The sequence below is a fragment of the Giraffa tippelskirchi genome, chromosome 7, assembly GCF_054371585.1.
Source record: "Giraffa tippelskirchi isolate mGirTip1 chromosome 7, T2T-mGirTip1v1.2.pri, whole genome shotgun sequence".
Taxonomy (NCBI): Eukaryota; Metazoa; Chordata; class Mammalia; order Artiodactyla; family Giraffidae; genus Giraffa; species Giraffa tippelskirchi.
In genome coordinates, this window is record NC_137281.1 from 14066195 (window position 1) to 14077639 (window position 11445).

Here is an 11445-nt window from a genome sequence, read left to right on the forward strand (position 1 = left end):
TGAGCCTCCAAAAAGAGGGAGGAGAGTCCATCTCAGATCCCCCCAGCCCCGCCTCTTCCCCTGCCAGCTCAGCTTCCTCTCTCTGTGAGGAACTTTCACTTCCTGCTACTTCATGCCTCCCCTCGGAGAACAGGTAGGGGTCCCCAGGGGACCGAGCAGCTGGCATCATTGCCCCGCTCTGCTACACTGACCCGCAGCCTCCCTGTGGTATCAGGCAGCTGCCCCCATCACACCCTGCCCAGCACCCCTCATCTCCTTCTGCCTTTCTCATGGGGCCCAGGCAAGCCTCGGCCTCCCTCTCCCCACCCCTCCTGCCTGCTCTCCCCTAGGCAGGGTACCTGCTCTCTGTCCCCCACTTCCTAACACCCTGGACTTCTGGACGGTGGGCTGATGGATTGGTTTAGCTGTTTATTATCCATCCCTTATACCCACCCCAAGAAGAAGGGAACTCCCTGGGAGCAAGGGCTTATTTTTGCCCATCACCTTTCCCCAGGCACCTAATTGTGGTCCTGTACTTCAGTAAATATTTGTTGGATGTATGGGCTCATGGATAGATGGATGGAAGGACCTAGGATTCCTGCTCCTGGGACTGCTGCGAGGAAAATATTTTAGAATGCCCTCTTAACTGATAACCCACCATAGGAAGCTCTACCTGGTTAAGAGTTCAGATCCAGTGGATAGAGGGACAGATGTGCGACAAAGCAAAAAGAGGAAAATGTCAATAGTAGAATCTAGGTAGTGGGTGTATAGATGTTTCCTGTACAATCATTTCAATGTTTTTTTAATTTGTTTATTTTGGCTGCACAGGGTCTTTGTTTGGGCATGAGGGCTTCTCTTGTTGTGGAGCATGGTCTATAACTCGTGGGCTCAGTATTTGCAGCACACATGGGCTTAGTTGCTCTGCAGCATGGTATCTTGGACTTCCCTGGTGGCCCAGAAGGTAGAGTCTACCTGCAATGTGGGAGACCCACATTTGATCCCTGAGTGGGGAAGATCCCCTGGAGAAGGGAATGGCAACCCACTCCAGTATTCTTGCCTGGGAAATCCCATGGACAGAGGAGGCTGTGGCGGGCAACAAGTCTATGGGGTTGCAGAGTCCCACACAACTAAGCGACTAACACTTTCACTTTCATGTGGGGTCTTAGTTCCTGGACCAGGGATGAAAGCTGAATCCCCTGCATTGGAAGGCAGATTCTTAACCACCGGACCACCAGGGAAGTTCCTATTTCAATGTTTCTGTTTGAGATCTCTCATGATAAAACCTTGGGAGAAAATATTTGAAGGCCCCTTTGTGATCAGGGAAGGGAGGAAGAAGAGACATCATATAACATTTCTCATATTTACAGAGTGTCTACAATGGGCAGAGCCCTTTTCCAGGCACTGGGTTTTGACAATGGTTGTTATTCAGCTGTTCCACTTTCATAAGGCTTCACTGGATGTTAAAATCTAAAATATTACCCTGTTGTTGTTTAGTCACTAAGTCCTGTCCAACTCTTTTGTGACCCTATGGACTGCAGGCTCCTCTGTCCATGCGATTTCCCAGGGAAGAATACTGAAGTGGGGGACTTCCCTGGTGGTCCAGTAGCTAAGACTGCATGCAGGCAGCCCAGGTTTGATCCCCGGTCAGGGAACTAGATCCTACATGCCACAACTGAAGACCCTGCAGGCTGCAGCAAACATTGAAGATCCCACATGCCACAAATAAGACCTGGTGCAGCCAAGTAAATATTTTTTAAATTAAAAAAAAAAGAATACTGGAGTGGGTTGCCATTTCATTCTCCAGAGGATCAGTCTAACCCAGGCATCAAATCCGCTTCTCCTGCATTTGCAAGCAGATTCTTTACAGCTGAGCCCTTGGGCTTCCTTAAAAAATATTACCCTACCGCTTGGTAAATAGCTGCCATTTTGAGTCCTCTTCCTTTCCCCCTACCTCCCCCTCCCTCTCCCCCTACCGACCTCCCCGCTAGATCCCCAGATCTCCCCACCACCCAGGAACTGAAGAATTAACACCTGTCACAGTGAGGGGTCTCAAGTCCATCGTGGTTGGTCAAGGTCTCTGCCATGTGGGTTGTAGATATTTAGAATATTACCCCTGGGCTGGAACAGCCTTGAGACCTACTTTCCTCCCTGCCAGAGGCCAGACCATGGCTCCCTGGCCTCCTGCATCCTGAGGATGACAGCCCAGCCAGAGGACAAGGCCTCAGCAGGCCCCACGGACCGGGAGAGGTGAGGGTTGCTGAGGCCGTCTCCACCTCCCTGGATTCAGAAGCCCCTTCCATCTAAGTCCCACCCACCCCCAGATAGGACCCAGAACCCCATCTCTGACCCTTTGCCCCTGGGCTTCCCTTTCCTGTACCTCTGACCCCATCTCAGTGTCCAACTGCCTTCCTCTGTCCCCTGGTCTCCTGGTCCCTGCCTGTCCCAGACTAATCCCATCACAGGCGAATGAAGCTGGTGAGACCCCTTTAAGGGTCCTTGGGACCCCAGAGTCACTCCTTCGCCTTCAGAGGACATGGGGGGTATGGCAGATCCCAGAGCTGGATGCCCACAGTGCGAAAGCCCTTCTGGACCTGTGGCCACCAGGGGTAAGTACTCACCCCTAGGCACCCTCTCTGACCCTCCCATGACACCCTGAACCAGTTAGGACCCTGTCAGTTGCCAGTGACAAGCACAACACAAACCAGGCAAACCGAAACCCTGCTTATTGATTCGCATGACTGAAAAGACCAGAAAAGATCAGTGAAAGTGAAAAGTGTTAGTCTCTCAGTCATGTCCGACTCTTTGCAACCCCATGGACTGTAACCTGCCAGGCTCCTCTGTCTTTGGGATTTTTCAGGCAAGAATACTGGAGTGGGTAGTCATTCCCTTCTCCAAGGGATCTTCCCAGGGATCGAACTCAGGTCTCCTGCATTATAAGCAGATTCTTTACCATCTGAGCCACCAGGAAAGCACAAAAAGTCCAGAAGTAAAAGTAATTTTGGGGATGTCTGCATCTTGAACATCAGACAATATATGTATATATATATATATATATATCTCTTCATCCCATTTCTTGGCTTGTTTTTTTAACCACACTGCAACAGCTTCTGAGATCTTAATTTCCTGACCAAGGCTTGAACCCATGCTCCCTGAAATGGAAGTGCAGAGTCCTAACACTGGAGCTCTAGGGAATTTCTTGGCTTTGCTTTAAACTTTGGGGAATTCTAAATATTTTGGAATGCAAATAAACACTTGTTCTTTAATATCTTGATAAGTAGGCATTTATCTTTCTAACATAACCAGAAAGACAGCTGCAGGCTCTAGTTCTGCTCCTCAAATGACATCAAGGACATCTCAGCAGTTCTCTTAGATTTCCCTTATGGTCGCCCAGTGGCTGCCCCAGACCCAAGCACATGTGTGCATTCCAGGCAGGAGGAAGGAAGAAAGGAGGCACCAGTTGCATTTTTTCCTTTTACCAGCAAAAACAAAAGCCTTCACAATTGATTCAGAATATACAGACAAGGCACAGGTAGCAATATTTTTTAAAAGTTCACCTGGAAAGGATTCCTTGGCAGTCCAGTGGTTAGGACTCCGAGCTTTCACTGCTGAGGCTTGGGTTTGATCCCTGGTAGAGGGACTAACGGAGAAGGCAATGGCACCCCACTCCAGTACTCTTGCCTGGAAAATCCCATGGACGGAGGAGTCTGGTAGGCTACAGTCCATGGGGTCGCTAAGAGTCGGACACGACTGAGTGACTTCACTTTCACTTTTCCCTTTCATGCACTGGAGAAGGAAATGGCAACCCACTCCAGTATTCTTGCCTGGAGAATCCTAGGGATGGCAGAGCCTGATGGGCTGCCATCTTTGGGGTCGCACAGAGTCGGACATGACTGAAGTGACTTAGTAGCAGCAGAGGGACTAAGATCCCACAAGCCATGCTGTGCAGCCAAAAAGCAAACAAACCGAAAACTAAAAGCTCTCCTGGGAGTTATGCAGCCAGAGGTGAGAACCCGTGCCTACACTGATCACTACCTATCTTCTATGGCTGGGCCTGTTAATGCCCTGAACAAAGCTAGAGTTCTGCAAGGAATAGGGAATAGATTTGGATAAAGCAATTCTAGATGGCTGGCCCAAGCACAGGGCCACATCTCACCAGATTAGCAGCCCCAGTGTAAAAAGAGGCCTCTTTCCAAAGAGCTCCTGTGGGAGATTTCCATTGGCTGGGTTTGGTTCACACGCCCATCTCTGAACCAGCCACAGTGGTCAGAGAACACTCAATCCTATTGGCTAGGTAAGGTCATGGACCCACCCTTAGGGCTCTTGGGAGAGTTAGTCCCATCTGCAGGACCTAGAGTAGATAGTGGAATAGAGTTTTCTAAAGGAAATTTGGGGTGTGAGACCCAAAATAAAGGAAATGGATACTAGGCAGGCAAAAGTAATAGACTTCTGCAGAATTCCTCTTCAACCTGACCTTTGTCTCCCTTCCCCCAGAGTTTTCTGGTCATAGGACATGATCCCAGACAAGTCCTGGTGTTGAAGACAGGACCTTCACCAGGGGAAGTCAACACCTACCAGATCCAGAAGCTTCCTGGAGGTGAGGAGCCTATCCTCAAGTTTCCAGTCCACAACAAATTTATCACCAAGATCGGTCATTTTTCATTGTGAAATATCTCCTGAATCTTCCCAATCCTCTCTACCTCCATCACCCTAATCCTAACCACCATCACCTCTTGCCCAGACAATTGCAGTGGCCACCTCTCTGGTCTCTGTGCTCCCACCATTTCCTTCCTGCAGTCCATTCTGGACACAGTAGCCAGAGTGGTATTTTCAAACATCAACCAGATGTTATACATTCCTGCCTTAAACCCTGCAAAGGACATGCAACATCTTTAAAAGAAAAGAAAGGGAAGTCGCTCAGTCATGTCCGACTCTTTGTGACCCCATGTACTGTAGCCTACCAGGCTCCTCCATCCATGGGATTCTCCAGGCAAGAATACTGGAGTGGGTTGCCATTTTCTTCTCCAGGAGATCTTTCTGACCCAGAGTCGAACCCGGGTCTCCTGCATTGCGGACAGACACTTTACCCTCTGAGCCACCAGGGAAGCCCTGCAACATTTTAGATAAACATTAAACTCCTCAGGGGGCTTCCCTGGTGGTCCAGTGGTTGAGACTCCATGCTCCCAATGCAGGGGGCCCGGGGTTTAATCCCTGGTTGAGGAACTAGATCCTGCGTGCTGCAACTGTTTTCATGCCAAAATGAAGATCCCACAGGCTGCAACTAAGACCCAGTATGGCCAAATAAATAAATATTTAAAAAATAAACTCCTTATCATGGCCTATAAGATTATGATTAGCACTTGCTCACTACTGCCCGTCATTCTCTCTGCTCTAGAGAACTGTTTTTTCTGTTCCTTACGCATGCTAAATGTGTCCCAACTTCAGGGTCTTTGTATTTGTTTTTCCTGTATGAGTGCCCTCCCTTGAATGGCTAGTTTAGTCTCCATCCTTTTGACCTCTATAGAAATGTAACCTTCTTTGACCACTACAGCTAACAATAGCCCTAGTCACTTTCAATCACTCTATTTCATTCCTGGCACTCCATACACTATACACTTATCATTATTTGTTTGCTCATTCATTTTCATCTCCCTCCACTAAAAGGTAAGCTACAGGCAGGCAGTGAATGTATCTGCCTTTTGACAAATGTATCTCCAATGCCTGAAAATAAATAGTTATCTTAATGAATATTGTCTAATGAATGAATTGTATTTGGTGGTATAAGTGGGATGCTAGCATAAGAACACAGGAAAAGAAGGGGACTGCAAGGGCTAGAAATTTCTCTGTTCTGAAGGTTCTTGGGGGAAACTGCAGGATTGGGGAAGAGATAATCCCAGAAAAAAGAACGCTGCTATCTCTCAAGTTTTCCAACTTATTCCTTCTTGCCTCTTCCCCCTCCACTACTCCAGGTGTGTGTCTGGAATCCTCTAAGCTCTGCATGCCAGATCTGCCCCATCTCCTGGCCTTCCTATCAGCCAGCAGGTACAGGTCATCCATCAAAGGTGCTAAGGAGGATCCTTCCCTATGACACCCCACCCACATTGTGGCTCCTGCTTATCTTTTCTCAGGGATGTTTTGCCTAGAACATTGCTCTTGCCCCCTCCTACCCTGGGGCCTGAAGACAAAAACACAGGTGAGACATGATTCTCTAAGGGAGAAAGAGTCTACCTATCCACCTCCTTGGTCCAGGAGGATGGTACTTGGGGGACCAAACTACAGGGTTTGAGGGAGGATAAAGGGGACAGAGGGGCTTCCCTGGTGGCTCAGATGGTAAAGAACCCGCCCACAATGCGGGAGACCTGGGTTCGTTCCCTAGATTGAGAAGATCCCCTGGAGGAGGACATGACAACCCACTCCAGTGTTCTTGCCTGGAGAATCCCCATAGACAGAGGAACTTGGCAGGCTATAGTTTATGGGGTTGCAAAGAGTTGGACACGACTGAGTGACTAAGCACACAGCACAAGAGGACCTGCAAAAGTTGGGGGGTGGTGGTGCTCATCTCCTGGGTCTGAGTGAGGAGGTATCAGGAACTGAGTCTCAGTTCCTCCAGTAATGAAGCTGAACACTAAGACTCCAAGGCTGGCCCCTTGGACACCTGGGACACCTCACTTCTTCTGTCCCCCAGATCCTCTGCAGATCGGCAGCAACCAACTCAACACCTCAAGGAGGGTGCTCTTCCTGGTGAACAAGCTCTACCTGGAGACCCACAGAGGATGGGGGATGGAGCAGACCCCACCAGAGACAACTCCAGAGACTGCGGAGAGACACGGTCCAGGTTAGATAAGCAGGGCCCAGGGCCCCTGAGGGATGAAGGAGCTGCTGCTGCTGTTCTGTGGAACCCAACCCTCTCCTCACATCAGTCCCCAGGAACCCAGCTCCTCACCGCGTCTCCTGGGTGGAAGGCCCACTCAGCCCAGAGGAACACCATCTTAGGCCAGCTCTGGCCAGCCTGGTGGAGGAGAAGGAGGAAGAGGAGGAGGAGGATGACAAAGATGAAGAAGAAGGACCTGAGGACGTGCTCACTCAGCACGTCCGGGCTCTAGCCAGGGCCCGGAGCAGCTACGTAGCCAAGCAGTTCCGAGGCTTCCGGGCGCGCCTCACCTCAGATGCTGGGGGCCCCCACAGGCCTGGGGACCCAGCCACAGAGCTGCTTCAGGACGTCCGGCACCTCCTTACTGACCTCCAGGATCACTTAGCAAAGGATCCCGATGTCAGGGCTGTCTTCACAAGCAAGGGGCCTGGGGCCCCCCAGAAGGAGGAGGACCTAGGTAAGGGGGAGGACTGGGAGGGAACTGAGGGACACTCTCCGAACCCCCACAGGTTCACATTTGCCATCTCTTGGCCCTGCATCGGTGTTCACATCCAACTTCGTTCTCTCCATCTCTGCACATCTGTTTCCTTTTCTACTCACACTCCCTGTCCCACATGTAGCAACACCTACTCTGTTCACCACTGCTTCCTTTCACGCATGTGTGACAGCGCATATTCTCTCAACAAGCGGTTGTTCACACCCAGGATCCTTCTTCCACATGTGCTCACACCTACGTGTACACAAGTGGGTGGGCAGAGGTTAGGGAGGGGTGGTGATTGGTGACGGTGGGCCAGTGGAGAGAAAGTGGCATGGGTCAGCCTGATGGTCCTGCCTAACCCCATCTCAACCCCTGCAGGCCCCGCAGTAGAGGCGGCCTTGTACCGCGCTGTGCTGGCGCCGCTGAAGCCTGCCCTGTGGATGCGACTCCGCACGCTCCGCGCCCCAGAGCTGCGGCAACTACGGCGGCGACAGGTAGCCCTGCGGGCGGAGGCGGGGCCTCCGGGAGCCCAGGGGGCGGGGCGTGAGAGGCGAAGCCCCGCCCCCGCCCTGCGAAGCCGCATTCATGCGCGCCTGGCGCACCTCCACGCGGCCTGCGCCCCGCGCCGCAAGGTGTCGCTCCTGCTGGCGGTGTGCAGTGACGTCTACGAGGGTCTGGCTAGTGGGGAGAACCAAGGTAAAGTAGGGGTTTTGAGTCTACCTGGATGTGGAGTGACTTGAGGGTTGCGGGAGCCAGGCAGCAGGCGGCTGTGCACACGTCGAGCGGGAGAAGATGGCAAGCTCTACGCGGACCTGTAGAATCGAGTGAGGGTCGTTTGCATATCCCGCAAAGTGGAAGGGTAGCCAGCACTCGCGGTCTTGGGGATGGGATGGAAGTTGCCAGCACGTTCCCTCCAACCCCAGAGCCTGTCCTCCCCTCCCTTAGAACCCTTGGGTGCCGACGCCTTCCTGCCAGCGCTGACAGAGGAATTGATCTGGAGTCCAGACATTGGGGAGACGCAGCTGGACGTAGAGTTTCTCATGGAGCTCCTGGATCCGGACGAACTACGGGGAGAAGGTGAGCCCCCAGCCCTAGAACCCCGGGACCCGACAAGGGGCGCCCTAGGCCCCCTGCCTGCAGTGGGAGGGAAGGCGGGCAACCTGAGGGGGGAGCGGGGTTTGGGAGAGTTGAAATAGCTGCGCTGACCTCCTCTTCTTTCCCCTAGCCGGCTACTACCTGACCACGTGGTTTGGGGCGCTGTACCACATTGCCCACTACGAGCCTGACACGGCCCGCGCACCCAAGGGGCTCAGCTCTGAGGTCCGGGCCTCCCTGCGCCAGTGGCACCGCCGGAGGACTCTGCACAGACAGAGCCCCGCCGGGGACCAGGTGATCATCCCTCCAGACTACGGGTGGCCGGGAGGGCTGGACCTGTTTCCTTTCTGACCCAGGCTCCTGCCTCTCCCCGCAGGCCAAGCTGCCCTTTGAGGAACCATGGACAATAGAGATTATGCAAGAGACCACAGATGATTAGAGATCTCAGACCCTTCTGCCCCACAAGCAAGATTCAGGAGGCATCTGGGACAGCACCAATTTCTGACCCCTGTCGTTTAGAGGCAGGGGTTTCTAGGAAAAGGAAACAGGTCTGAGGAAAGACCTCTGAACCTTTACATTGGCTGTTCCTGTTTCCTGGAATGCCATTCCCCAATATCCACTTTGCTCCTTCCTTCCCTTCTTTCAGACCCTTAGGTAGACATCACCTTCTTAGTGAGGCTCTCTCAGGCACTGCTGTCTAAAACTACAGCTTCACTGACTGGATCCTCCCTGGGTTAAACACCTCCCAAGATGTCCACCTGCTAATACCCATAATCTGTGAATATTTTACCTTAAGTGGTAAAAGGGACTTTGAAAAGTGATAGTGTTAGTCTCTTAGTTGTATCCAACTCTTTGGGACCCCATGAACTGTAGCCCACCAGACCCCTCTGTCCATTGGATTTCCCAGGCAAGAATACTGGAGTGGATTGCCATTCCCTTCTCCCAGAGATCTTCCTGACCCAGGGATTTGAACCCGGGTGTCCTGCATTGCAGGTGAATTCTTTACAATCAGAGCCACCAGGGAAGCCCAAACGGAACTTTACCAATGTGATTAAATTAAGGATCTTGCAATGGATTATCCTGGATTCAGGTGGGCCCGATGTAATCCCCAGGATCCTTATAAGAGGGAGGCAGGGAGATCAGAGTCAGAAGAAGAAATATGATGATGCACACAGAGGTTGAAGTGATGTGGCTAGGAACCAAAGAATGTAGGGATCCTCTAGAAGCTGAAAAAGACAAAGAATGGATTTTCCCCTGAAATCTCAGAGGGGACTCAGCCTTTGACTTCGTTTTTTAAAACTGAAGTATAGTTAATTTACAATGTTGTGTTAGTTTTAAGAATATTTAAAGCATATATATACGTATATATATATTCTTCTTCAGATTCTTTTCCATTACAGGTTATTATGAGATGCTAAGTACAGTTCCCTGTGCTATGCACTTGGTCCTTGTTGTTTACCTATTTTATACACAGTACTCTTACTCAGTAGCTTCAGTTGTGTCCAATTCTTTGCGACCCCATGGACCATAGCCTGCCAAGCACCAAGCTCCTCTGTCCATGGAATTCTCCAGGCAAGAATACTGGAGTGGGTATTTTTTAAAATATTAATTTTATTTATTTGGCCGTCCTGGGTCATAGTTGCAGCAGGAGAGGATTTTTAGTTGCAGCAGGAGGGGATTTTTAGTTGCAGCATGTGAGCTCTTAGTTGCAACATGTGGGATCTAGTTCCCTGACCAGGGGTCAAACCGAGGCCCCCTGCATTGGGAGTGCAGTGTCAGCCTCTGGACTACCAGGGAAGTCCCAACGTGGTCTTTCTTTTGCATGTGTGTCTGCGTTTTAATCTCCTCCTCGTATAAGGACACCACTCGTTGCATCAGAGCCCATCTGTATGACTTCACTTTCACTTAATCACCTCTTAAAAGCCCTTTCTCCAAATACAGTCACACTCTGAGTTCCGGGGGTTAGGACTTCAACATATAAATCTGGGGAGGGGACACAATTCAGCTTTTTGATGGTCTGTGGGTGGTACCTTGAGACCCTGAATAACCTGTCCACCAACAACTTTTTACCCCATGCTCTCAGCACCTCTCTTATCCTTGCTGAATCTGTGGATTTATTTGTACTATTCTATTCTGTTTATGGCAGTTTTCCACTTCCTGGAGTGAAATGATGTTTCCTGTATAAATAAATGTGTTTAATTTTTTTTAAAGTGAACCGATTTAAAGAAAATGATTAAGTAGCTAAGTGTATAGGTGACACATGGATACGAGGCAAAGTATGGGAAAGTGAAACCAAATGGCTGATGTTTGGAGTATCACTGGTTAATTATGGCTTTGGCTTCACTCTGAAGCTCTGGGCTTCCTACTGGATACCTCCTCTTGGACTGCCATTCCCATGATGTCCCAAACTGGCCACAGCATCTCCCAGAAACCCATTCCTCCTTCTAGTCTGCATTTCAGGGGGCCTTCATGATCCCCAGGTCCCTAGACCAGAGTCCACACCTCACCCTGGACCCTTCCTCTCCGCCCACTTTCCCCCACTTCCTCCCCTTCCACAGCTCCATCCTGGTCCAGCTCTAGTCTCCCCCTGCCTCCTGGCTCCCAGTCCTGGGAATCCTGTCCCATGCCCTCCAAGTGGCAGCCAGAGGAAATTTTAAAAATAGATCAGAGGTCTACCTCTCAGGCCAAAAATTAGGTTTGCAAGAAACACAATTTTATTTTTTTTATTCTTTGATATCTAAGTTGAGCCCTTGTCCCACCATGTTGGGAAGCAATTTTAACCTGAGGGGAAATTTTTAATTTGTTTGTTTAATACCATAAGCCTCCCACTTCCCCCTGGTTCATCCTAAGGCCTAGTCAGAGAAGTTAGCTGGAGACAACCTACCCTCTTGAACTTGAGGCCTCTTCTCATCCTGCAGTTCCACCGTTTGCCCAGGTCACATGGCCCAGCTCACTCCAGGTGAAGGCCTGAGTGCTGCCCAGGGCCCTCAAAGCCCACAAGTTCCCATAGGACCTGCCAGACTCT

At 50.7% G+C, this 11445-nt stretch overlaps 1 protein-coding gene across 2 annotated transcripts; it reads left to right on the plus strand.

Moving 5' to 3' along the window:
* Positions 1-92: 92 nt before the first annotated feature.
* On the plus strand, positions 93-10635 carry RINL (Ras and Rab interactor like). 2 transcript variants are annotated; one of them, XM_081516499.1, is made up of 12 exons: positions 93-133; positions 2135-2226; positions 2426-2585; positions 4471-4573; positions 5946-6018; positions 6105-6169; positions 6662-6811; positions 6897-7304; positions 7704-8021; positions 8271-8402; positions 8551-8714; positions 8797-10635. In XM_081516499.1, the coding sequence occupies exons 1-12, from the start codon at positions 113-115 to the stop codon at positions 8857-8859; spliced, it is 1749 nt and encodes a 582-aa protein (XP_081372625.1). In that variant the 5' UTR covers positions 93-112; the 3' UTR covers positions 8860-10635. The 2 variants fall into 2 exon arrangements, with proteins under 2 accessions (XP_081372625.1, XP_081372626.1); XM_081516500.1 differs by lacking the exons at positions 93-133; positions 2135-2226; positions 2426-2585 and adding an exon at positions 3763-3981.
* The last annotated feature ends 810 nt before the right edge of the window (positions 10636-11445 follow it).